We start from the raw sequence: 27,806 nt of genomic DNA on the forward strand, positions 1-27,806 counted from the left end.
TAGCTTTACCTAAATTCTCGAGCACCTTTGAATGCTTAGAATATTGCTTGTGAGGATTTGTTTGTAATATTTAGCCTTCAGATAATCGTCCGTACTGTTTCAGCTGAGCCATTTCTGCAATGGCGCATTTTCAGCGACTTGTTTGTAGTTGTGTGTTGGCAACGACCTGTCATACTACAGTCTCTGCTGTGACATTGGAGTGGGCTGTGTGCCACGTAATCCTGACACTTCAGAATGCACTCGAGAGTGAGAATGCGTATGGTCAATGCTTCGGCGCCGACAGACACGCAGCGACAGAACACGTGCATTTATGTGATCGCACCCGTGATTGGCAATCGCGAGTTAGAGATAGCGCTGCATTGTAGTGAAACGGCTTAGTTACAAGTTCGCTCCATATATAAGGACTCTGCGTGGAGTTTCCCTGCCTCGAACCAGTGCCGCCTTTTTTTGATTATCTACAACATTCCTCTGTACCCTGCGCCGCCCCACTCCCTACACACTCACACTCAAAAATTTAAATGGAAGAAAGCAGCAAAGCTGAGGCTGACCATGTCTGGGCAAGTTGACCAACTAGACACAAGGCAATGCTGAGGACGCATTCGAAACTGACTGTTACCTTCATGAAAGTGCACATTGTCACATTTAAAGAAACTCGGGCAGAACTCTTCTGTGGTGACTAAGTATGCAGATAGCCGAAACGCATCATGAGACGAGCACTGAAGCATGGCTCCTATCTCGCGTTTCTGATGATGATGATGACTTACTGGCATTCCCTTTCAAACGGGGTGGTGACAAACACCTATCTTGCTTGAGTTACTCAGATATGCTATACATGCTTTTCATTTTAGCATTCTTGCTTCACCTCTTTAACCATCTTTTTTATTTTCCTCAAAACTTCTCTATCTACCTTGTAAAGCTACTTATGCCTTTAAATGATCTGGTCGTATCAATTTCTCCATTAATTTCTCTCACCGATACTCCGAACGGCTTTTCCTAATCTCGACTGCTGACCGGTTGATGCTTCCGTCTACTTATAACCCAAGCGCTTCTGGAAAATGTACGTTACCTACTGATCTCTTCCACTTTCCACTTTTCAACTTTTTCTGCAGCATACGCATGTCTCATCTTGTTTTGAATGTTTGTTCCAGTATGTTTATCTCCTTAGGCAACCAGCTAGAGCCACAAATAGAAAGGCACTTCCTTTCGTGTTATCACACAGATTTCCCATTTTACTTTCTTTTTTCGTATTCTTGTAAATCTCCATGGTAGTTATTGTTTCCATTCTTTGCATCCAATTCACTGTCTCTTTTTCTCTCACTTTCTTTCTGATGAGTCCTGGTCGCCTGTTTATACTTTCAATTACCCTGTACTTGCTTGCCACATTTCTCGACCTCTTCCTCCATTCTGTGTCCACGTTTTTCAGATGCAGATACTTGTGCACTTTAATCGTCTATTTATTTTGATCCACACTTCTGAGTCTTTCTTCAAAACAAATTTTGCTCTGCGCTTCTCTGACTTCAAACGAGTCCCAACCTATGGCACCTCGCGCTGCCTCATTTGTGGTTTTACCGTGGGCTCCCAATGCCAACCGCCCTACCGAGCTTTGGTTAACTTCCAGCCCCGACATGACATCTGATTTTAACCACAGAATAGCATTTGTGAACGTTAGCGCTGGCACCATTACTCCTTTCCGGATTCCCCGCACCACCTCAATACTTATTGTGGCCCCAAAGTGCTCCGTTTCATTGTTGCTGCATTCCGCTTCCCCTTTATTTTGAGATTATCTAGGTGGGTGCTTGAGTAAGTCTTTTCTTCGTTTATGTATACACATTGTTTGAGTAAGAGTATAATTTGCTGCTGAACTGACACCACGTAATTACTCGTCTCTTCATTGAAGACCATAATTCTCAATTTCTCTGAGCTAAACCTAAGGTCTAGATTTGTCGCTGCGTTGTCACACGTATTCGCAAGTGTCTGTAAATGTCTTGCAATGTTCGCTAGTAGCACAGTGTCGTCCGCATCCATCCATCCTAGGACCTTCTGTTGCGCCATTTGTCCATTACGCATGTATGATAAATCAAACCCTAATTTACTGTTTTCCAGTCGTCTTTCTATGCCCTTGACATAAAGCATGAACAACAATTGAGACAGAGGACATCCTTGCTTAAGCCCATGGTGAATTTCCACCACTTCATTGCATTTTCGGCCTTCCCATACAGTTTGTAACCGGTTATCTCTATATATCTCACTTAGCAGTTCCACGAACTTGTTATCTGTGCCCCCGTGCTTGAGAATATCCCATAACAATTCACTGTCTACGTCGTCGCAGGCTCCCTTAATATCCAGAAATGCTATTCGTAAAGTCCAAGAAGGATATCCCCATTATTATAACGAACTCTTCAGTAACTATGGCATCTGTCATAAAGTTGGTGCTCTGGTTATTTTACCAGCCTCTCAATATAATGTCGGCGATGGAGGAGCATTTCTGAGACGTGATGCCATGACACCTATAAAAAGACTCCTGGCACCCAGGTTCTTAAGAACTGCTCATTTAAATTGTATTCCATTTGATATCTCACTTATACCTCATAAACATTAACTAAAATATCAACGCTAATACAACTGCCTTTAAAAGGACTGCGGTTACCTTCAAATACGAAAATGTGCACCTTCGCAATCTTACTGTGCTCTTGCAGAGTACAGAACAAGAAAAGTGACAAAAATAGCAGCAGAACGCTGTGGGACAGAACATTACGGCATTGCTCTCCGTAACGCACTTTATGTCTACCCTTTTCTTTCCACGTGCCCGACAACAATTTTTAGTAAGCACTGCTGTGCACATGCCCCTGCGCTTCCTTCCGAGTGATAGATGCTATCAAGATGCTGTGTTGTCTTTATTATTAGCGTTCTTTTCCTGCGCTTCCGCCGTCGATAAGGTACCCAAGGTTGTCAGTTCTACGCAGCCCATCGTTAAAGTGCCGGAAGACGGGAAACGGAAGACGGGAGTTCCTTCTCGACACTCGTGACTTAGTCAACTACTCCTGCATGAGTTTTGTCGTTGGTATCTTTCTAAGAAAGACCAATAATTGTTTCCAAAGTCCCTTGATGACTTATCAAGCTTCTTACTGGCTTGCTTCGAGATTTCGCTAATGGACAAGTTCGACGGTAAAACATACTGCATGTGCATCTGAACTGGTAGTTTGCTGCAAATGTTGAAATTAAATTTGTGTGTATAATTTTCGAATGTGGGATTAGTTTATTATTGGGGATAGAAACAAAGCGTAACTCCAGGTTGCGATCGCTCCTCTTGACAGCCGTCAGCATTGATTGGACGACGTTCCACGAATTAAACTCATCAGTGGTCTGCCTAATTATCTTGGCTGACTCATGTACACCCATAAAACACAGTTTGGTCTTTTAATGTATGTGGTTTCCATCATCTCGAATCTCTGTATTCTGTCCATATCATCAGTCCTACTCGATATTCTTTTTCCTAAATTGGTTCCAGGAGGCGTTTGTCTTCCACTCGGCATATCATAAACAACAAAGTTTATTCAAAAACGTCACTGAAGTCGTCTTTCAGTGATACACCTGACAGCTTTTGACTAGAGGTTCACTTCGTGCTGTCTTGAATAAGCTGGCGCAAGTGTTAAACGATGCCTCCAAAATGAAAACAAAACAAAACAATAAGAACAATTTTACAGTGTAACAATTACTTGGAGGGTCAATGGGTGATTACATATCAGTATTCGCAGATCGCACCTTTATTTCCACCCGGTGTCCCGCTGAAAAGCAAACATAAAAATAAATGAAAGGACCACTAGGCTTGGAATGTAGCCCTATAAGTTAGGGTTGAAAATTTTCGCATCCGCTTCACTAATATCCCTCATTAATCCACGTTAAGGATTGGGAGCCTTGCCGACTACTGGTGCATTGCATCACTAACTTCTCTAAAAGGTTAAACATTTGCATATGTATTTTTGAATTGTCAGAACTTGTAGCAACCTTGAAATTAATTTTGTATTTAATACATGAAGGATGGCTGGAATAGGTAGCAGTGAAGCAGTTTAATTGACCTGGATTGTTTACTTCGTTAGACTAACTCACTCCAATGTGTCTGGCCTTTGGCTTTTTGTGTTTGCTCAAACGTACGCCAATGATGATTAATGAAACGGCTGTTGATTCAGTTTCTTGGTCTCATATCCACAGAAATAACTTCTATGCATAAACAAGATGTTTAAACATTATTGTTTATGCAGCTTTTGTAATGTTCTGAAAGGGCGTATTCATGTGCGTGACTCCATCCCCGGCGATTTTCTGTGATGCACCGAAAGGTGATTTCGTGTGATTGAAACTGTAATCGTACTGGGGACGGTGCTTTCATCGAATACACTTTTTTCTCTTTCTCTCTGTGGATCACCTCTCACAGCACTAACAGAACCATCCTTACTGTCAACCACAATGTAGTCGATGAACTGTGGCTGTGGTATTTTCCATATCGCGTGCTAACGCAGTTTCCTTTGTTTTGTGCGAGACATGTACATACCAGCGCAACTTGTTTCTTTGCTTGTTTGTTTACGGTATGCCGAACTTAGCAGACTGCTCACGTGTCCTGTACACAGCTTTGTCGATGCGTCACAGTGTCAATCATAATAGGTCATAACACTGACCACGAGGCTTCCGAGTGTGATCCAGCTTGCCAGCGTGCTGCACTTACTTGACCGTCTCCGCATGGTGAACCCTCGGCAGCTGGTCGATACGAAACGCAGTAGCCCGACGAGCTATCGTAGCAAAACAGCTGGGCGCACACACGGGAGTCCTTCTGCAAGTTGCGATCAACAGACGATAGGCCTGAGACACAGAAACGCACAATTCTATAAAACACGCATGCCCTACATGCATAAAATCCTACACAGAGATGAGTTTCTTTATTAGAACCAAGGAGGGCGTCGTATTGCTTTCTGAATCAGGTCTTCCAAAAGAAACGCGAGGCACATTTGTGCTGCTGGACCTCATGTTTCCACAGTGAATTTCAGATTGAACATTGGTAAACAAACAAACATGCCCTATTTTAGCAGTTTCTCATTTAAACTGTGGTCTGCTGGTACACATAAGGTTGTAAACATTTGTAGTGGTTAGTATATAAAAATCAGCAATAGTTTCGGCAACTTCAAAATAACAAATTTATGATGTATTGAATTAGTCGTCTGTGCATGCCTACGCTACGGTGCGCAGTTTCTTCGGGCTCTAGGTAGCCATGAGCCTAGCAGTAGCATTGATGTCATAACGCAGCTTTACGTATTAAGAGAATCAGTACTTTGCATACTGACGGTTAACGGTCATATAGTTCACCCAGAAATGATGCCACAAGTTGATTTCATTCACCCCCATTAGGAGAAAATTGAGCACTGATTGTATTAACCAAATTAATCTGGAAACAAGGGCAGTATTTCTGGTGCGGGTCCTGCTGTCCATAATATTCTAGGTTTTATGATAACGATCACAACCTATGTTTCTTCAGACCTTTATCAACGTCCCGCATGAGTTCTTGCGATTCAAGTTGGGCCTATAGCGTTCGACTTTTCCCGATAGCAATGCTAATTCCTGTGCCCTGCTTCACCGCATACACACACAAAATAAAGTATCACGAAGAGAAAGGTGCCGCACCCTCCTTCACAGATGCTGAGAAACCTACAGCTCCAAATTCTGGGCATTTTATACGAAAATTTCGGGAGTGGTGTGGGCGAAACGTTGCTGGCATCATTATAAAGTGCTAACTTCGCTAATATCATTAGAAAATGCTAACTTCGCTCTGCCGCTATTTCGGCACTCGCTGGGTTGAAATCTTTGCACACAAGCCAAGCCCAGTGTAATGTTACGATTCCTTACGATTCTATTCATTTCTGATTAAGCACCCCCCATGACAGGCTGATCACTGTGATTGGGTATGCGCAGCGCCGCTTGGGCCAATATTGAACCGGTGTGAGGAAAATGCTTGGAATGGAATCGTTACATTATCCCTACCGAACTTTCGCCCACTCAGTGACTCACAGCGGCGCTTACGCTATCCCGCAAGGAGATAGCAGATTCGGTCTATGGTGCTGGATTGAGTTTGTTTGTGGTACTCGTCCGAAGTCTAGTGTCCTGATCGAGTTAGCATAGAAGCACGACGTAGATAATGTCTCACTCAATTACATTGCACTAACATAAATGTAATGGCCATTTCTGGCCTGGTCCATTGAAAGCGATTATTTGGTGTTGAGTTCTTTTAATAGCGCTTCGTTGATTCTAGCCGCTGTAGAGCTCTTGAGCCATCGAATGATCATTCATGGACCTTCCACAAGGACACTTGTTCTTTCACACCCTAATCCCTCAATTACCCTTGAAGGGGCATTCGAGGAATTGATGAATAAATAAATATATAATGCCACACACTCATCAAAATACACAAAACTAGAGCCGCGAGAGCCTAGCTCCTGTACTTGAAACTGGCAATGGCTGAGTGCATTATGTGTTCATGCGGACTTCCTTTTAACCTAAATGTTAGAAATGCGCGTTCATAAGGAAAATGGGAATACTGACACCAGCAGAATCTGAAGGTGGTCCAATTTGACAAATTTTGTTTCTTAATTCGGATTTGGGGAATATAATGAATAAGGGCAACCTGACGCGCATATGGCGCACAAGAAAGGCCTCGCCGGACTTGATACTCTCCGTAAGAGAGACCGCGCTGGACAACGCCAAGTCATCAGAGCGGCCTTCTATCCGCCTTTGTCCTGCTCTAAACGAATGTGCATACGTACGAAGCAGGCGGTGGTTCCCCGATCTCTGCGGCACTGGTCATCGAGGCTGAGCATGGACCCCGGCAGCATGCGTGCGAGCAGCTGGTTCTCGTGCGGGTAGTTGTAGAGGCAGGTGGCCGTCTCGCCCAACAGGAAGTGACGGAACTGCTGCACGCTGCACGAAGACCAGCGGAAGCCCCGCTCCGTGTGCCGCAGGTCGCTCATGATGAAGCCGTCCTCCCAGGGACACCGCTGGGCGCCGGGACCTGAGTGTGTGCGGGCACTCGCGTTTAATCATCGCGGCACCATCATGGGGTATTCCTTGCCACAATACAAGTGAAGTGTTTTTCCAATAGATCTCCGAATACTTATACCGTGAACCGAGAATGGCGACCATATGTAGGCGTAGAAATTTCGTCAGTCTGTCTCACTCTGGCGCTTGTGACCGCGTATTAAGTTGCTCCAGTCGTCTATCCCGGATCGAGACAACTCTTCTCTGCCGACTATGGCTAGAATGGCTTTCAGGAATACATTTTCTTGCCGCATTGGTATGACTGACAGTGCTGCCTGTGATAGTTGCGGCAGCGAGGAAACTATGGAACATATCCTCTGTTATTGTTCTGGCTACATCTCCAGAGATAGTCGCTCGTGACGGCGTTGGCCTACCTCTATATCCGGCCACTTTCTGAGCAGACGATCTTAACGTTCCGGCTGATACGATCTTCACACTAGAAGGCCGAAAAGGCGCTACTGGTGCTTCTCCTGTCAAGCGACCTGCTTGAAAGACTGTGACACTCCTGCGTTCCTTTGTGTGTGTGTTCTTTTCTTTCCCTTTTCCTCTTTTCAGGTGTGTGCACTTTTCTTTCTTTTCCTTTTTTCCTTTTCTTTGAGTCCCCTTCCCAAATGCAGGGTAACAAATTGGGTATCTATCATGTGGTTTACCTCCCTGCCTTTCTCATCTCTTTTATCTCTCTTGCACAGGAGATCACGCTCTCTCTATGGTGCACACAAAACAGTCAGACCAACCAGAGCAACCGTCAATACCACCTGCCCTCTTTGATGCGTCTCTATATGCCAAGTGGACTCCACCGAAGAGAGGCGACTCTGCTTTGTCGCTTATGGCTAGGGGTGGCTTTCACGAAATCTTACTCCTTCCGCATTGGAATGGCCGACAACGCTCTCTGCAATGCCTGTCTTTGCGAGAAGACGCTGGAACACATTCTGTGTGACTGTCCCGTATATAATGTTCAGCGACAGTCCCTGGCATCTGTCCTAGCGCACCTTGACACTAGACCATTGTCCCTCGACACGATTTTCACATGCCGTCGACAGAAGACATCGCAGGTGAAGGCGACGAAGGGACTACTTCGGTTTTTGAAAGAGACGGGATTGGACAAGTGGCTGGGACAGTGATATCACGTACCATGCCAGATTGATGGACTCCAACGGACGATGTGTGTGTGCTGTGCTATGTGCTCTCTCTCTCTACCCCTTCCCCATCTTTCATCTCCACCATCCCTCTGCCATGTGTAGGGTAGCAAACCGGTTAAGCTAAACTGGTTAACCTCCCTGCCTTTCCTTCTCCACTTTTTCCTTGCTTCCTTCCTTATCTCTCTCTCTCTCTCTCTATGCTCCAATCGTATACTGGTTGTCTGCGTTGAGTGTAGCATAGCCTGGCCAAATACTCTTTCTTTTAATTTCACCTAGAATAATAACCACACTTATGCTTTAAATCGCGCCACCTTCTTTTTATTTTTGACGTTAAGGCAATGATTTTCATCTCCATCTCTCCTTCTTGTGCTCAGCCTTTTTTAAACACTATTTGCTATTCAAGAAAATCCTGAGTTATTAATTTCAGGATAAATTTATTACACGCTTTCTTTTTAAAGCTATCGGCAATTTGCGGCTATCTATGAGGGTCTGCTAATTGTCCCGCACTTCTTTTCTACGCAAGTTGGTTTACTTCATACGTGATTGCACGCGTATAACATCAAGTTACGTTGTTACGGCACGTGTCTCCCGTCTCTCCATAAAGTGCCACCAGAACGTCAAACTAGACAACCGTACAAATGGCCTGCCAGTCATTCCTCATCCAGCAAAATGCAGCGCGAAAGTGAGGATACTTTTGACGCGTTGGTATGTTTCGGTGCGATGCCAACGAGAACGTCCTTGCGCGAATCGCAAAGAACTAGTGTAAGCGCTGTCAAATGTCCGTCAGGAGCATGAACTATAAGAAAGAAAAAAAAAACTAGGAAGCAGTGCCACGTGACAATTTTCAAGACGTAATCTTCGCCCTCTCCGACGCACCTCTTCGAGGTCTCAGATCCATGATGTAAACCACGTTCACCACATTGCAAGGTATTGTTTAAGGAGCTCGCTCGACAACGTCCTGCCGTTTTGAGAGGCGAAGTTGCAATACATACATACATACATATATATATATATATGTATATATATATATATATATATATATATATATATATATATATATATATATATATATATATGTGTGTGTGTGTGTGTGTGTGTGTGTGTGTGTGTGTGTGGAAGTTAGCCAGTGTAAGTACCAGGTGGCTACCTGCTGTGGAAAGGGATAAAGGGAACAAAAAGTGAAAGCCGCCAAGGCAACCGAAAGCAAGAGGAAGCGCCCACGTGAGAGGTGACTAGGGCGAAACGTAACTGGTCGGCTGGAAGTTAATGAGAAGAAAATTGTAGAGGGTGATTGATTCATAGGAAAACCCTAAATGCTACTCAGGACAGCGATAGATGACCGGACGGCAACGACAAGATTACGATGATAACGGTGGCAAAGACGAAAACGACATGACGACGATTACGACTATCAGATGGTGAAGCTGTCACGACGGCTTACCCTGTGGACGCCGGGTCGAGTCCTCAGTTGCACGAAGCAGTGTGTATGGGTGTTTTTTTAGGACTTCTTTTCAGGAAACATGTTAACGGTGATAAAAATTGTACTTATGATGGGCGCTTTGAAAATTCCGCAGAAGTGCTCTAGAAGCTATCTCCGTGTATACAAAAAGAAATGCGCGTGAGGAAGATCCAGCAAGGCGCTGGTGAGCTTCCGACCATCTCCGATTTTGTGACCCAATCTTCAATTGCCCAGCATTGGGTATCTTGCGGAATCAAGTGTAGAAAACGTCAATATTCATCTCTCACCACTTCCCGACTCGTCGTCGCATTGCTCGTGGCACCAAAATATTGTTACAAGCACGGGGAAAAGGGGTTTATTTAGGCGTGCGAGAGCAGGAACGGCAGGCTACGAACAACAGGAATGGCCGCTGCACAGTCTTCGTTCTCCTCTTTCTTCCTCTTCTTGATCCACGCGTCCCTTTTACGCGCTTGGACGTAACAGATACCTCTCCTCGCAGACAAAGCCCACTGGGCGAGTCAACAAGCTTGTCGTGGCGTGCATGATTTCAACCGTGCTACATGCGCGACTTGTGTCCTAGCAGAACGTCTACCATTGTTCGTGAGGCGCGCGAGAGTATAGTTCACTTCGCTGACTTTGTCGATGACAACATACGGTCCATCGTAGTTTGCCAGCAGCTTTTGGCACAAACCGCGCTTCCTTGTAGGAGTCCAAAGCCAAACGAGATCACCAGGGTGATATGCAACAGGCCGATGTCGTGCGTCGTAGCGGGCTTTGGAGTTTTCTTGTGATGCCAAAGTCCGCAGACGCGCAAGTCTCCGAGCCTCTTCAGCAAGGCATAGCGTATCGGCGACCGTAGGATTGTCGTGGTGGTAAAAAGGGAGGACAGTGTCGAGCGTATACCGGGGCGGCCGAGCATATAGAAGGAAGAAGGGGCTGTAGCCGGTTGTCTCGTGCTTGGCGGTGTTGTAGGCGTAAGTAATAAACGGTAGAACTTCATCCCAATTCTTGTGATCGGACGCAACATACATGGAAAGCATATGTGTGATTGTCCGATTAGTGCGCTCAGTGAGGCCGTTCGTTTGCGGATGATACGGCGTCGAGTGCCTGAGGTGCGAGTTACATAAACGCACAAGCTCTTCCACGATATCCGCCGTGAATTGACGTCCCCGGTCGCTTATAATAACACCAGGCGGTCCATGTCGCAGAACAATAGCGTGAAGTAAGAAGAGCGATACTTCGGTGGCGGTGGCTGATGGTATAGCCGCTGTCTCGCAATAGCGCGTGAAATAGTCGGCGCAGACAATTATCCAGCGGTTCCCCTTAGATGACTTTGGAAAAGGGCCTAGCAGATCAATTCCAACTTGCCGAAAGGGTGAACTGGGAGGTGGCACAGGTTGAAGCAGACCAGATGGGGCAGTGGTTGGGCGTTTCCGACGTTGGCACTGTATGCAGCTGGCGACATACAACTCAACCGAATGTCGCATCCGGGGCCAGTAAAAGCGTTCTTGAATGCGATAAAGGGTGCGCACAGTGCCTAAGTGACCGGAGGTAGGGTCATCGTGCATAGCCTGAAGGATTGCTGGCCGGAGACGCTCCGGCACCACTAGAAGGAAGCGTGCACCCGTGCTTGAATAGTTCCTTTTGTACAGGAGCCCGTCACGTAGACAGTAGCTGCTTGTTGCACTTGAATGGGCAGAAGTGAAGAGTGGCTCCAATTTGGAGTCTGTCCGTTGTTCTGCTTTGAACGCATCGATTTCTGGAAACGCGGATGTCACAGAAGCGACGAGATGATCAAAATCGTCTGCGTCGCAGTCCGTCGTAGTAAGCGGCATACGGGAAAGGCAGTCTGCGTCAGCATGTTTTCGGCCACTCTTGTAGGCAACAGTGAAGTTATATTCCTGCAACCTCAAAGCCCAGCGCGCAAGGCGACCACAAGGGTCGCGAAGATTCACGAGCCAACACAGGGAATGGTGGTCTGTGACGACTAGGAATGGGCGTCCGTACAAGTACGAGCGAAATCGCTGAACTGCAAAGATTACAGCGAGGCATTCTTGCTCTGTCACCGTGTAATTTCGTTCAGGTTTGCTTAATGAGCGGCTTGCATAAGCAATCACGTGCTGACGGTCGTCATAACGTTGGACCAAGACGGCACCCAAACCGACGCCACTAGCATCTGTGTGGATTTCTGTCGGCGCAGTAGGATTGAAGTGGCGAAGGATAGGTCGGGAGGTCAGCAGGAACTTCAGCTGACGAAATGCAGACTCGCACTCGGGTGTCCACTCAAACCGTGCGTCTTTATGCAGCAGATTTGTCAGAGGATAAGCGACGTCAGCAAAACCAGGAATAAATCGGCGAAAGTAAGAGCAAAGACCCAGAAAACTACGAAGTTGCTTTACTGACTGCGGCGCACTGAATGCCTCAACAGCTGCCGTCTTGAGGGGATCAGGCCGGATACCGTCTTTGTCAACAAGATGACCCAGCACAAGGGTTTGACGGTCACCAAATTTACATTTCTTGGAGTTCAGAACCAGGCCGGCGTTTTTGATGCAGTCGAGGACAATATCCAGGCGCGTATTGTGCTCATTGAATGTGCGCCCGAATATAACAACGTCGTCAAGATAGCACATACAGATGTTCCATTTTAACCCACGCAGAATGGTGTCCATGAACCTTTCAAAGGTTGCTGGAGCGTTGCACAACCCAAATGGCATCACATTGAATTCGAATAATCCATCCGGGGTTATGAAGGCTGTTTTCTCTCTGTCTGTCGGGTGTATCGGGATTTGCCAATATCCTGAGCGCAGGTCCACTGAAGAAAAATAAGAGGCCGAATGAAGACAATCAATTGCATCATCAATCCGGGGCAGCGGGTAGACATCCTTCTTAGTCACGGCGTTTAATCTTCGATAATCGACGCAAAATCTCCAGTTACCATCTTTCTTTCTGACGAGTATGACCGGAGCTGCCCAAGGACTCGAGGACTCTTGTATTATTCCATTTTTCATCATGTCACTCACTTGTTCACCGATTATCTTGCGCTCGTTAGGCGACACGCGATAAGGCTTTTGCCTGATCGGGCGCGCAGATCCCGTATCGATAGTATGGCGCGTTCGTGACTCGGGAATCGCGAACGCTTTGTCCGGCTGCGCAAAGTCAAACACTGACAGATGCTTAGAAAGCGTCTCCACCAAGGTATGGCGCTCCCTTGTGCTGAGCGACTTGTTTATCATCGACAGAAGCTTTTTGTCTGAGACTTGGCGAGCGTCAGCAGGTTCGCACGGCGAGTCTGTTAGTACGGCTACGGACGAAGACGTGTATTCTGTAAAGTAGGCGAGTTTCAAGCCGTCTGGAAGCAGGACGGGTTCTGCCGAGCAGTTGGCCGTCCACAAGCCAGCACGCCCGTTGTCGATGGATACCACACAATGAGGGACAAAAACGTTCTTCTTCACACAATTTAGATGCATTGGCTCTACGGAGGCATCGAAACTGCCTGGAACTTCACCGCGACATACAACCGGCACGCACACCGAGGTGGACGCAGGCACAACAGTATCTGCAGACACACAAAGTTCACCTTGACTGCAAGTCTCCTCTAAGAGCCCGGACGAAACATGGCCATCGACGCAAACTTCCCCCGTGCGACAATCAACGGTCGCACCACACTGCCGCAAAAAGTCGATGCCCAAAATCACTTCGTGCGTCGATCGGGGAATAACTACAAACTCCGTCGCGAAAACTCCACCAGCCAGGGACACTTCAGCAGTGCACACACAAACAGGGCGCAACGACTCGCCGCTCACTCCACAAAATGTTGCAGCCTGGTTCCACGGAAATACAACTTTGCGCCCCAACCGACCTTTAAAACCGAGACTCATTACGGATACAGTTGCCCCGGTATCCACTAAAGCCATTGTAGGAACACCATCAACAAGTACATGCACTTTGTTCTTAATCATAGCAACTGCAGGGGGCATTTCTGTCGATAGCACGTGTCGAGCGACCTCACCCCCATCGGCCGCGCTAGCTAGTTTTCCGGTTGTGAAGGCGAGGCTGAGCGGCGCACTGGCGATGGAGATTGACGTAAACGCGGTGCACGAGAAGTTGGCGGTGGCGTCAAACTCCTGTCAGATGCCGGCGAGCGGCTCCGGAAGCTTCTCTGCCAGTAATCGTTGCCAGGAGGGACGCCAGCTGACCAAGAGGTGGTGCATGGCTGTTGAGTTGTCCTCGTAGGAGGTGTGGTCCTTGTTGAAGACCCCGATCGACGATTCCACGTTGTTGGGCGACGATTGCAAAATCTCGCTATGTGGCCCGCGACACCGCATTGGAAACACACCGGCAGATGCCGCAAATTTCGATGTTCTTGCACGTAGTCACGCATGTTGCTGTCGACTGCATAGCCAGCAGGTGGGTCCCATTCATCATGGCTAGGCATCGGCCGCCCGGAGGCGTGCGTGCGGCGAGGGCGTTGGTCGTAGTCATAATCTTGATAGCTTCGGGTCCCTCTCGTTTGTGGGGTAGACCTATACTCGACGGTCGCTGAGTGAACCGTGGGTTGCCATGCGGTCGAAACGGCCGTGTTTCGCACCTCGTGTGGTAAGTACGCACCAGCGATGCCGGGAGTGCAACGGTACAACTCTTCCCGATGGAGCAACTCTTCGCGAACAATCTGCCGTATTGTTGATGGAAGGTCAACACACGAACTCGGGTCTACACTTGCCACCGTTGTGACATTAGCCAGGCGACCAAACTTCGGTATTATCCGTCGCATCTTCAGCGTCTCAAAGGTCCTGCAGTGGCGAATGACGTCAGACACGGAATCCAAGCTTTCTTTGCCGATCAAAAAATTGTAGACGTCTTCGGCTATCCCTTTCAACAAATGTCCAACTTTGTCCTCTTCAGACATTTGAGAGTTCACTATTTTGCACAGTTTCAGCACTTCTTCGATATAAGTCGTACAGGTCTCGCCGGGAATCTGAGCTCTTTGCGAAAGCGTCTGTTCGGCGCGTTTCTTTTTTGCGCTAGAGTCTCCAAAACACGCTCTGAGCTCCTCTACGAAAAGCTCCCATGAAGTGAGCGTGTCTTCGTGATTCTCATACCAGACGAGTGCTGTGTCGGTAAGGGAAAACACAACATTTGACAACTGTGCGGTCGAGTTCCAACCGTTAGATCGGCTCACCCTTCGGTAGTTTGTGAGCCACTCGTCGACATCTTCTCCGGCTTTTCCTCCGAAAGTGAGTGGCACCCGGTAGTATTGCCACGGAACGCCAGGTGCTGGCCTTGAAGCCGCGTCAGAACCTTCGGGAATCTGGCAGGCGTATTCAGTCATGTCAGGTGATGGTGGCGGAAGTCCGGCAAGTCGACGGCTTCGGCGAAGTTGTAGCAGCGTAGGCTCCGTGGTTACGAGGTGTACCCCGCACCGTCCACCAATTTGTTACAAGCACGGGGAAAAGGGGTTTATTTAGGCGTGCGAGAGCAGGAACGGCAGGCTACGAACAACAGGAATGGCCGCTGCACAGTCTTCGTTCTCCTCTTTCTTCCTCTTCTTGATCCACGCGTCCCTTTTACGCGCTTGGACGTAACAATATTTTGCCGCAGTGAACGGGGACATCAGTATTCGTATTGAAACTGCTACGTAGGCCCGACATGAAGCTTTGTTTTCCTTCTCAAGGTCAAATGAGAGTGCTATCAAAGCGATATAACCTCTGAAATGGCATAGAAACCGAAGCAAGCCTACAATAATATTTCTCGCGCCTAATTTTACTCCCCCAGAACGAGTAAAATTTGAGTATATTGTAAGCATTATAGGCCTAGCACATGACGCCTTTTGTTTGAGCGTCGAAAAAAACGTTGTCGACTCGAACACACAGACTTTTGAGCAATGTACGGGTGTACTTATACTACAACCGGTAGTGCGAGGAGTAGCAAAAGTTGCGCGCCAGCTGAGAAGAGCTGAAAACATGGTGCGTTATACCACGTCACACGTGCTTTCAAGGCATACATTGCTTTAATATTCAGTCGTTACCTCCGAGGTATCCAGGCGCCGGCGACCCGTCGTGGACGCATCCCAGCAAGTGTCCGACCTCGTGAGCAGCCACGATGATGCCCGAGAAACCTCCGCTGTCCTCGATGATGGCCACGCTGTTGACCTTCTCCAGCCGCTTGTTGACCACGCAGGCGCCACCGACGTACGCGAACCCTGCTGTACCACGGTTGCAGCGGCCACCCTCCAGATGCCGGCGGCACATGTCCAGCTTGGTGACCACCACTGCCAGGTCGTAGGTAGGCAGTCGGTCCTCGCGATACAGATACTTTCCCATGTCGGTCAGCGCTCCGGCAACGTCTATAGCGTCCTCGTTGGGCGCCCTGAGCCGATTTCGCTCCAGGTAGGGCGTTGCGTCGCGGTCCTTGGCCACAATCATGCCCGCCAGGCTGATCTTCACCCGCGGACTGGAGAGCAGCCGATACCGCAAGTCGACGCCATTCCAGAAGCTGACCAGGTAGCGCTTGATGTCCGTGTGGCTGCGGCCGTGCAGGAGGTACGTGTCGTAGTCGACGATCAGCAGGATCTCTGGCCACACCGTGTCCGGGTCTGAGGCCCGCCGTCGCCGAGACTTGCCACTCAGCGGTGCCGTTGTGGTCCTGTTTCTCACGATCCTGTACCTGAAGATCGCGTCGTCTAACTGCGCGTAATCGCTGAGTGAGTCACCCTTGCCGTCGTCTCCATTGCCAGAAGTCGACGACGACCCCTTGCTGCCGGGTCGCTTGAAGACCACGTGCCTGGGCGAGCCGTCGTCCTCGTCCAGGAAGCCCTCGTCGTCGGCGCTGCCCCTGACGTCATAGTAGGTCTCGTCGGTGCTCACGTTGAGCCGTGTCGGAAGAGGAGAAATGACCAGGTCTTCTCCGAGTGTCCCCTCCTGGAAGTGGAATCAGTTAGTCGTTCGCGAAGACCAGACATTCCGCTCTAAATATCGGTCGTCCAGCCATATAACAATGCAATGCTTCCTTGCCGGAAAGATAGTCCCCGTACGAGCGCTAGTGATTGTTTATGCATTTGAGTTACACGTATTTATTAGGGCAACACGGTTTCGCTTACTAATAGAAAAACATGTGATTTACTGTGAACAAAAAAAAGTAGGATATCTTGAACTTGTAGATCAAAGTAAACATTTGTGTGGGCTGTTCGACACCGTAGAACTTCCGTTAACGTGAAGTTGATATTTTCCTCCTCCTGAGGAAACAAGGATGTGCAGAAGGGTTTAATACCATTGGTACCCGGTAATTCATGGCAAGCATTGCTGCTTCGTTTATTTCTCCAGCTGCGACAACTGCGCAGCTTTGCTTTTTATTCATTTTTCAATCAGTTTGATATAGGCCACAGGGACTACCTCATGACTCGTACAATCACAACGTCTGCTGCGTCCTTGAAATGCATTTCTTACATTAATATAATGCATAAATCTTATTACTTCGTTTTTTATTTATTAGTGTAGAGGGTTACTTTAATAAAAATTAACGATTATTGTTCCTTTCATGCTGTTAGGCCGGAGCTTTGTTCGCGAGTTTGGCGTTTTTCTAATTTTTGTTTGTTTCTTTAGCCTTGCTGTATTCGTTACCATAACGTATTCATACGTCTTTTATTTAGTGTCTTTAAGAATACGTATTTAGGAATGCATGCTGTGAACTGTCCAGTTAAGAGCGCAGGAACACTACAAAACGACAACGTTAGACAGCTCGCACAAAATTTCTTGGAAGTTGAGGACTCTGGCATAGTCAGAGAAAAATGATGGGGAAGGTGTTAAGAATACCGACGGTAATATATATTTGTCTATAGATTACGTGCGCATAAAGCGTTTGTTTTACTTCTATTTTTCTACTCATTTTCACGACCACCTAAAGGGCCACCTTATTCATTTCACACGTGCTTCTATATTTGCAGAGCTTGTAGCGATCGGGGTTACTGCATTGACTTTGTAGAGCTAACGATTGATGTTTCTCTAACACTGAGGACCCGGTAAGCGCACCACGCAAACGCAACATTCTACGCCATTGCCTTTCAGATGCGCCATTTCCTTGAGTTGTAACGTGCCGCAAGAGAAGTGTGCATACTCACCGCTACGTGGGAAAGGCTGGCTATGGCGGTGCCTCGTCGTGATCTTCCTCTCACTGGCCTTTCCCAAAATTTACTACGAGGGCCAGCGAAAAGTGGATGCTAAATTGTCATTTCTCACGCAATGGCGGACAAAAATCACATGCGTGACCCACAGATCACGAGAAAAGCTACTTGGCAACGTGGCTTATTGGAGATCGTGGTTGACGTTATGGCTAATGATCTATAACGAGCTCATGCGCGTTAGAACTCGATAAACCTGTTGCGTGATCTCAGCCAAGGGGGAAAATATGGCGGACAGGAATGCAGGACAGCCACAAGAGAAGCGCTTGAAGGAAATCCCGAACGCTGGCACGAGAGGCAACAGGAGCTTCATGCAAGGACCTGTAAGTGGCCAGAACGAGATGGAAAACTTAATTGAGGGTGGGTGTGCACGAGAACCGTTCTTGGTGGTGGCTTACGCGTGCCACCGCACGTGCGTAGGGATTTGCATAGCAGCAGGGTGAAAGGTGAGGGTGGTGGCTTCTGTTCCAGCTGGCAGAGTGTCATGCGTGGCGACAACAGTGTGTCTCACCATGCGAAGGCGTCCCAGCTTGTCTTGGCTCAGGACGAGGGCGGCCATGTTGGTGTGGTCCTGGTAAGCACCTGCTTTGGACCAGAGATCATCGGGCGCCTCTTCGTCCTGTATAACACGCGGACGCCCAGTTCGGTTAGAAGGAATGCATAAATGAGGTGTCGTCTGGTGCATGTTTTGTAGAGAGAAGAGTTTATTGAAACGCCCTATGTACCGTCAAGCGCCCTTGCCCACAAACAATCTGCCTGTTTGTAAACAAAGAGGCGTGCTACTGCATAGCGCAGGCAGGTAGAAAGAGCAGAGGAATATACAGGCACTCCAGTTTTAAAGGCAATGTCTTTCTTAGCGAGTTACCTCCATTTCGTTTTTTTTTATTGGCTACGTATCTTGATGGCGTCTTTTGTGGGCCGAACACGAAGGTAGGGCATGTTAAATACAAACAGCATGAAAACAAACTAAAGCGGCAATACGTCAAGTACAAACTTTGCAGGATCAAAATTTATTTAATGACTTTGGAAAATTCGTCACACGGTTTAAAATTTTAAAGTCGACCAGCGGGTAAGACCAACAGCCCACTGAGCATCGTTTCCGTAGCTAGCCCAGTCATGTGTGGTGCATAAACGGTCAATTTGCGTCCATTTGGTTCGTGTCCCAAGCTGGTCGTGCCAGTAAATGCAAGAAGCCCCATCGGTTAGTGGCTACATAGAATATAGGTATCGGAAAAATGCGGAAGTTGCACTTGGACTCATAGGAGAGAGGTCAGAAGAAAAAAATAAAAGTTAAAGGATGTGGACCGACTCAGTTTCGCAGCTTCGGATAACACAGCAGTTTCACGAGAAACAGTTTATGGAATTAGAAATGACTCCACTTGCAACAATTAATTTGTTTACCACCTACGAACGCCCAATAGAGCGCGTGGGATGCATGTGCCGATTCAAGGAAAACCAGGAAACAGGCAAGTGGCGTGCCGCTGTGGGGGTCGCACCGGCAGCCGGCGCTATGAGGGCAACACTTGTCAGTTGGTAACCCTATATGTAGCATGCTACGTTGGCCAGGCACTCGAGGCGAAATCGCTCAACTGTGGCGTTTCCGCATTGTGAACGACACAGCCAACTGAGGTCGCTCAGCGTGTCGAATTTAAGACAATAACAGATCTGACATTCCACCTCTGTTTCATGATCCCTAGCTCTGGTCACTGGAAATTTTTTGGTCAACGCTTGTTCTCGATGGAGCGCTATATCAATTCAACTCGAGGATTCCCGGTATGCTACAGGATTGCTGTGGATGTCTTGCCCGGCTGGTGATTTCGCTGACGATGCAACCATTTGTCCGAAAATAATTACTCATGTCATTGCAAATAGCATCATGCAAAGATTGAGCTTTTTCATTGTAATTTTTCATTTAAATCATCGCATGAAAGGTAAATGAAGATCGGGACAGGGTAACTTGTGAGGAAAATTACCACTTTGTCTTTCCCGAATATAATTTCTCCTTTCTGTCTCGGAGTTATGTCACTTGCACGTACCGATGATCAAAGTTCTTGTGACCGCAGCATGCTTTCATTTTTGTTGTCTATTGCTCGCGTTGACACCTAAAAAGCTCATTTGCGAAAGGAGTTTGATATTTTAGGCCTCCAGAGTAGTTTGTGCCAAAATATTTCTTAACACCATGCGCACCATTCAAACTTATTTGGCAGCTAAAATTCACGATCTCCCTTTCTTGCTCCGCAAAGGCTGAGTGTCACGAACGGCACATTCCTCCGCTGCGTCATTTTGCTACAGACGTTATCATGGTGCACCGTCACTTGGTTTTACCTCGCCCCAAGCCTCGTCCTTTTTATCTTATGACCCTCGTTGTCAACATCCTGCATGTGCATTTCTATTCGGATGAATGACTTGCACCATCCGGATCCCATTAATTCTTCAGTCGACAATCGATCATTAACCACGCCCCGTCATAAACACATAGGATCAATGACTGGCGCCAGCCGTCTACAGGCCGTCGTTTTGAACGTTTTCCAATGGACTCGACCATTTGTCTTTCATGTCTACTGTCGACATCTTTCATAAATGCATTCACTTTTCTTTGTTTTGGTCGTTATTTACAGTTCAATTCGTCAGCACTAAGACAACATGTGGGGATCATCTTTGTGTTCGCCGCTCAATCAGAGCAAAAAATCCATTAGGAGGCCAATTCGCTCCTCCCGTTTGGCCAAAGGCGTTCACCCTCAGCTCTCATGCTCGCGAAATGCTGCTTCAGCCGCACCTGCTGCCAGCCTACACAATTGCCTTCTGTCGGTATCTGCAGAAAATAAGACATTCAGGGCACGACACTGCAATCTGAGGTATGATGGTTTCTCCCTCATCTTGAACGCCAGGCGGTACTTACACTGGCTAATTTCCCTTCCTTTCATTCCCTTTTGTCTCTCTCTCTTGAACATAAATGCGTAAGGTTAGGTTGAGTTATGGGAAGGTGTCGTTAGGTTAGGTCTGGGCTATGTCTAGTTACGCCGGGTGAGGTGAGACGTAGGTACCATTTCTCTCACCTCTCCAAGACTTGTTCCTGTGCATACGAAGCTTTCAATGGCCGTACCAGTTTGACTCGCATGAATATGCTGCTCTGTCAATATACAAACATTTCCCCGCTAATCTTGCAAAGCAACACCTAGTTTCAGGTACATGTATTCCAGAAAATGGCAGCACTGAACTTTCAGTTGCGGAAACATGTTGATGATAACTTTGAAGATGAAGTATTACGAAAAACTGAAAAACCACGCAATGTGAACGGTAATGTCTTTCTCCCTTTCAGAATGCTTAGATTATTATCGGCTACCTTTCTATTACTATCTCTTTGCTTCGATGAACTTTGTGTTTGACATTTCTATCAAGATCACGACACATTCCTGCACGGCGTGTTTCATTAACACATAATAGGGACTCACCAAGACTGGATTTGATTACAAGATCTATGGAGCGTTCATCAACGCTATTAGCTTTCCTAGAGTCACTGTAGCACAAGCTCCTGCGAACCTAACACTTTGCGCAGCTTATAACGTGTGCGTAGCCATGCTCTCAAGTTTCAAAAACCAGTGAGCAGCTACAGACTCAGACCAAAAGGAATGCTAGCAACTTGGTTTTCCGAAGGAACTGCTCTGTAGTCATACTCAAGTAGGAAAACAAGTGTAGTCATCGTGTATGTGCGTGTATTTTTCCATGCTCCACTCGCTAAGTGACAGGTTCTCCTAAATACTGTGCTCCTGTATTCGGTAGGATACACGCAAGAATCTGCTGTTCTAGTTCAGGTGCCTATAGTCGTTAGTCATGAATTTATGCCAAACAAAGAATGTCTATTACCTTTGGTGACGTGATAAGGAGGGGTGGAGGTATTCTGTAAGTGTCCGCCTAGTAGACATGTCCATTTTGTCTGATGCTGAAGTGCTGATTGGCTCGGGGTGCCTGTCTCTTTCTGACGCATAGCCCAGACCAGCCAATCAGAACTTCAGCAGCACACGAAATGGACATGTCCAGTAGGTGGACTCTCAGTATAACGGACTGCGCAGTGACTTTGTTACGGGCCTTGACAGAACTCATGCTTCTCGCTACAATGTGTCTGCTCTCTCACTGCATGAGCAACGCGGACGTACTCAGTCACGAAACAAGCGCACTTCGTTATGGAGTAGGATAACTCTCAAAATGGAGCAAAGTACGAGGGAAGCATTCACTCACGCAACACTTTCTTCTACTGTGTCCGTTGTGACATTACGTGGACTGCGCTGCGCGTACATACCTTGCCCTTGAGTGGCGTGTAGGCGAGTCCGTTGGGCGTGCTCTCTGCCGCCAGCACCTGGAGCCTGGCGGCGCGCTGCTCGAAGTCCCGGTTCCGCTTGAGCCGCAGGTCGAAGCGGCGTCCGAATGCCCGCAGGGACACGGCCCTGCGGTCGCCGCCGCCCACTTCGCGCTCGGAGCGCTGGTGCCTCCGGGCGCGGAGCTGCACGAGCTCGTACTGGGGCACCTCGTCCCGGGACGCCCCGCGGAACACGCGCCGGATCTCGGAGTCGGACAGCCGCTCGTGCACCTGCGTGGTGCGCACGAGACGCACGGGGGGGGGGGGGGCGTCAGGGGGGTTTGCTTGTTACTTAATGCTGCCGTTTGTGGCTTTCAGCGTACGACCACGCTGAATATCCACCAGAACCCACTGTCTACGAAAAAAGAATTTGACAAAAGCAATCGCAACTTGTAAGCACTTACAAGTGTGACAAAAGAGTCCGTGTGGGCTCCGAAACGTATCTAGTTTGAGTGCATAGTATCGACGTTTTTGAACGAGAACATCAAGAACGAGATGTGACAGCATGGCGCTGGGACAAACAACTATTATGTGGACGAAAGTAAACTAATAAATTCAAGCGACGGCGTGTGTGCTAATAGTTGCAGCGTGCTCGTGCAAGCTAGGCACTAAATTTAAGCATTGAAGACGATTACATTTAAAGCATCGAACAGATGAGCCCGATTCGATCAAGTGTTCTAAGATCCCATATACTGTTTACCTCTTGTCCTTCTGACCCGTCACTGGTCCGCTCAGGTTGCACTTATAGCCATAAACTAACTCATCCTAGTTCTGTACTAGTGATTAGGAACTTTTATTGCGCGATAGTCAGTTGTAATCATGGATACTCATCAATTCCAGTAGATGGAGAATCGAAGACCTGTACCTGTTTTATTTTTCTTCAACTGTTTTCGTCGACGGCGGAGTGCTTAGCAAATACCTTACGAAAAAAAAAAACTTGCAGCCGAGTTCGTGGCTGTAAATATTTCTCATAAAAGTCTTCTAGCAGAGTTTTGGTACTTTTGTGGATAAATAAGCTGAACATATAAGTAGGAGCCTCGAGATTACAGCTGGTTCTTTCTGTAGCATAGAAGGTGGGTATACTCCAATTAAAAAAAATATATATATATATATATATATATATATATATTTATTTATTTGCTCACGTTCAAAGATAATGAGAAAAGTACGTAATATTTTTATAGCTCCATAGTCACAGGCTCCTCGAAGGTATACTCAAAGGTGAAAGTAGGAGGAAGAGGAGGAAAAGACGGAAGCAAACGCAGGGTGGTCACCCAGACGCATGTGTATGATTCGCTACCCTACACGGGCGAAAGGGTTTAAGGTATCATTAGGAATAATGGAGAGGGAGGCAAGAAGGTACTCTCAATGTGAACACCTGCAGTTGTCCATCACTTCACGCCTACAATCGGTCACTGAGGCTAATTAATTTCATGAATCGTAGAAATGACCACGTCGCTTTGTAAGCCTGTGACGCGTGGGGACAGGGTCCAAGAGTCTTTATCTCCTGAAAATGGTCTGCTCTCTAATCGGTTTAACCCAGTCCCGAGAACGTCGCGTTCGGTGTAATAAAGGTTACATAAACACAAGGTGAAAGTGGCGTTTGCAAAAATCACGCAGCTGAATTGTCTCAGAGTTCAAGGGTGCACGGGCATAGAAAAACATTTTTCGAAGTACTATAATACGATACGAATGAGCGGAAATCTATTGCTTGTAATCGCTCCTACTCGTCGATTTCAATCGCTGATCAGTACGGCGTACATATTTATGTGCATAAGTATGCGCGATGTAGTGATCAATTTATTCTGCGCATAATATACTGATGTGCTGTGATACATGTATACAAGAGAAGAGTAGTAAGGGTGCGCATGTTTTTATAGGTAAAAGCTGGAATCTATTGGCGATACTTACTGGCGCTGTACGCAACATAACTGTAAGAGGCTTAATTGTATCAGCCAGATTCTTTTCGCATTCTTCGGATATGTATAATAGGCCGGAAACCAAGCATGCTAATTAGGAAGGGTTCTGAGAAGACAGTGAAGCTTTGCTTCATGCAGATATTCGTGCTTTCGTGCCAACTTGGACGTCTTTATGCATGCTTCAAATTATTAACCACGCAAGATTGCCACAAACACAAGGCAGGAAAATAAGTAGGCATCACGGAAACCTTAATGTATATATCACAAGTTCCGTCCGGTCATCCTCACTTCATCGTTGGCGTTCTCTTGTCTTTTCATGGTAGCTAACACTACTATAGAAGAAAAATTCAGCGTTGAACTGCTGCGACCCACTTCTCACCGCGATGCCACGCTGAATTTATCAACGTGTAACACGACTAAACAGAGAATACTCGCAAACAATAATTGGGTAATAGAAAGTAACAAACAACGAATGTACGAGAAAGCGTAATCAAACAGGGCTGAAGCATAGTTGGTTGTGGGGATATCTCGTGTAGTCCTATATTCTGCCGTCGTAAGCAAATCATAATATAAACGCATGACAACTTAATGGCAAACAAAAGGTTTGAAAGATAAGAACGCTGCAGGTGCCTAGCCGTTAACCACGAACTTACGTGCAAGGCAGAATGCCTGTTTCCGTTAGTCATCTGCTGTACTTTTAAAATAACAGGTAGCACACAGAGTTTGTTGCAGGTTCGCGGGCAAAACAACGCCCTCGTGTGCCTTTTATTCTGTATGGGGGTGTTGTTAGAATGCTTTTTTTTTTGCTGCAAGAAATGACAGACGACGCTGCTTAATGCCATTTCTCAGGGCCCATTTTTTTAAAGAAGCAAGTCGCCGCCTATGCGCTGGCAGGAAACCTGCCTGGCGATTAGGGTCTTGTTAAAGCGATCTCCGCATTTGGAACACACGGTCACGGACGGCGTTCGCCCGGAGCGAACAGCCAAAACCGGGTTGCGTACGAATCGGGGAAGCGGCGCAGAAGTGGCGAAATCGCCGAGAAACGGGTTACGGCCGCTTTCGACGCCACCCGGCCGAGTTTCCGCTGCATAAAATTGTCTCGGATTGTTATTGTCCGAGAGAGAGAGAGAGAGAGAGAGAGAGACGGAAGGAAGGGAGCGGACATGTGTCCGTTCCTGACTGGGGCGCAAGCAATTTCTATTTCGTCGGTGCCCGATATACGCGAAGGAACGAACGGGCGACACGCGACCCTCTCCACTCCCGCCCGGCCATTACTCGCTCGACATGTAGCACTGGGACAGCGCTGTCCCGTATATGCAGCTGGGACAGCGCGGAACATTTGTGAGCGAGCTGTAGCGAAGCATATCGTTCCGCGCGCCATTACAACGGGCCGTTGTCGAGGCTTAATGGGTCCCTACCCGACGAAGCCCGTTCCTGTGGCGGCCTTCGAATAATCTTATTTATTGCTGTTACCTTCTCCTTAGGGGGGCATGTAACTCGCATTATGTGACACCAAGCTGAAATATGTCGAGCCAGATTGATGGTTCGCACTTTTAAAGTAAAAAGGAGGATCTTACCAGGGGTCGACGCTTGGTGTGTTAGAAATGTCACCAAGTATCAAACTGAACACTGTAACATGTGTCTTACGCTGCGTTAGTCAATAGTGGGCGAGCGAGGGAAGCTTCAATCTGGAGCCAAAGTTATTGTGACTTCGTCAGTACTCTTCGCCGAAACATTGGTTCCAACTTCCGGCCTGCCTTTCTTTTTCTTTCTTTCTTTCTTTCTTTTTAGCCCACTGCGGGCTGTACGAAGTCTCCATCTTCCTGCAAACTATTTGTCTTACTGGTATCTTATATGTCATGCGTTCTTATTTATGCGCATTGGTTCTTGAATTAGCGATAATAACGGAGACATCATTTCAAAAATGTTTCGTTCCAACCCTTCCATGAGTGGCGGCCAAGAGATGTATATCCGTTAGTGTTGTTACTCTGTTCTTACTTTATGTGATATATATATATATATATATATATATATATATATATATATATATATGCCAGGTTGTGGGATTGTTCCCCAGCTGCAGCAAGTTGTTTTTTCATTCACTTTCATTTCCATTAATTTATTGTTTCTTTATTTCATTTATTAAGCACAAGTAAATTCCCCTATGTTGTCTTTGGTGTCAGTGTTTGTTGGCTTCTTATGATATGACTAATAAATATCGGGCCCCTCGGTTAACCCCCTTTCTTCTCGTGTATATATATAAACGACTGAAGAATAGTGCGTGTCGATGAAAGAGAAGTAGCCTGGGTTGGAGAGAAAGAGAGTTGTGAAATAGCGGTTATCTGTTATGACTACCTTTCTTCAAAGGGTTTATGATGGTGGAATGAAGAAGCAACTGTCTTTAGGGCGTCTTTTAACCCAGCCATCCGCTTGTTGACCTAATTTACTCTGGCCACCCTGATGGTGTTCAGCGGTGACGCGCAAGTAGGAAGAGCGCTTGGAGCCCGTCCCATTGCGCTGCACGACCCGCGAGTGCTCCGCTGTCGCGAGCGATGGACAAATGCCGTCTCGCGGCGAGGTAGAGGGATAGCCGCGCGCCTCTGGCGGAGTGATACAAAGTTGTAGACTTCTTTCGCCCGCTTGACAGACAAGTCCAGACAGGAGCCAGCGCTTCGGGTACCTCGTGCAGAACACCTGTAGGTCACGTGACCTTTACTTCCGGCACAAGAACGCTACACGATGCCAGTGCCGGGGAATCGCAGTAGCCGGATCAACTTTGACGCGTGGCGCGCGAAACACGAAACGTCATTAGGCTCGTGCCCTCGTGGAGGTCTTAAGACTGCGGAAAAAACATTGCCAGTGACACTTTGATGGGGGCGCCTCGCAATCTGTCGCTCTCACAAAGCGCACCTTTCATAGGGAAAGGTCAGAGCAACATTCGTTTTTCAACTTGATGCAAGAAGTGGCAACCAAAGTTGTCGCACCGTGACCAGTCAATGAGGCACGTGGAAGAGTATGTTGAAACTACCTCCCGGCATCTTGCTCTGTTTTTTTTTTTTTGTGCAGCATAATTTCAAACGAGGACCTCGTAAATTCTTTCGATGAGTATTTTTAGTCTACAACAAGTAACAAGAATGACCCAAATAGTTTACACTATATGGGCGACAGGCAGAAAGAAAGTGCCTTTCTCGCCCCTACAACCGCCGATGAAATAAAATTTTTGAATCTATAAATAACAGTGACTGCTCTGACGCTGATGGTTTACAAATCAGACCTATCAAATACTCCTTAGACACAGTCGCGCCTGTTTTGCATCACGTTTTTAACTTTGTCTTCACCAATGGCGTATTTCCTTAAAAAGTGCAGATCGCGGAAGTAATTGCATTGTATAAGGGTGGAGACAGGAATGTTTTCTACAACTACAGGCTTACATCAATACTTCCGGTCTTCTCTAAGGGCCTAGAAAAACTTATTCATGTGCGAATGATTTCTTTTCTTCCTAAACACAGCATAATAACATCGTGTCAGTACCGCATTATGAAAGGTTTTTCGATCGAACATGCTCTCTTAGCGCACAAAGAAATAATACTAGAAGCCTTTGAGCAAGAAATGTGTGCATTAGGCGTTTTATTGATTATTCCAAGGCATTTGACCGGATAAATCATCTGACTTTACTACAAAAAATGAA

General features: G+C 47.1%; 1 protein-coding gene across 2 annotated transcripts in view; it reads right to left on the reverse strand.

The window, feature by feature from the left end:
• The window catches only part of LOC142557713 (A disintegrin and metalloproteinase with thrombospondin motifs like), a 271,698-nt gene that overhangs the window by 12,226 nt on the left and 231,666 nt on the right, over nucleotides 1-27,806 (reverse strand). For both annotated transcript variants that reach the window (XM_075669757.1, XM_075669755.1), the window contains exons 3-7: nucleotides 22,143-22,430; nucleotides 18,357-18,464; nucleotides 15,698-16,589; nucleotides 6,804-7,048; nucleotides 4,718-4,822 (exon numbers count right to left, since the gene is read on the reverse strand). In XM_075669757.1, the coding sequence (XP_075525872.1) occupies nucleotides 4,718-4,822; nucleotides 6,804-7,048; nucleotides 15,698-16,589; nucleotides 18,357-18,464; nucleotides 22,143-22,430 (1,638 nt within the window). The remainder of the gene's footprint in view (nucleotides 1-4,717; nucleotides 4,823-6,803; nucleotides 7,049-15,697; nucleotides 16,590-18,356; nucleotides 18,465-22,142; nucleotides 22,431-27,806) is intronic.

Source organism: Dermacentor variabilis, chromosome 9 (assembly GCF_050947875.1).
Source record: "Dermacentor variabilis isolate Ectoservices chromosome 9, ASM5094787v1, whole genome shotgun sequence".
NCBI classification, from domain to species: Eukaryota; Metazoa; Arthropoda; class Arachnida; order Ixodida; family Ixodidae; genus Dermacentor; species Dermacentor variabilis.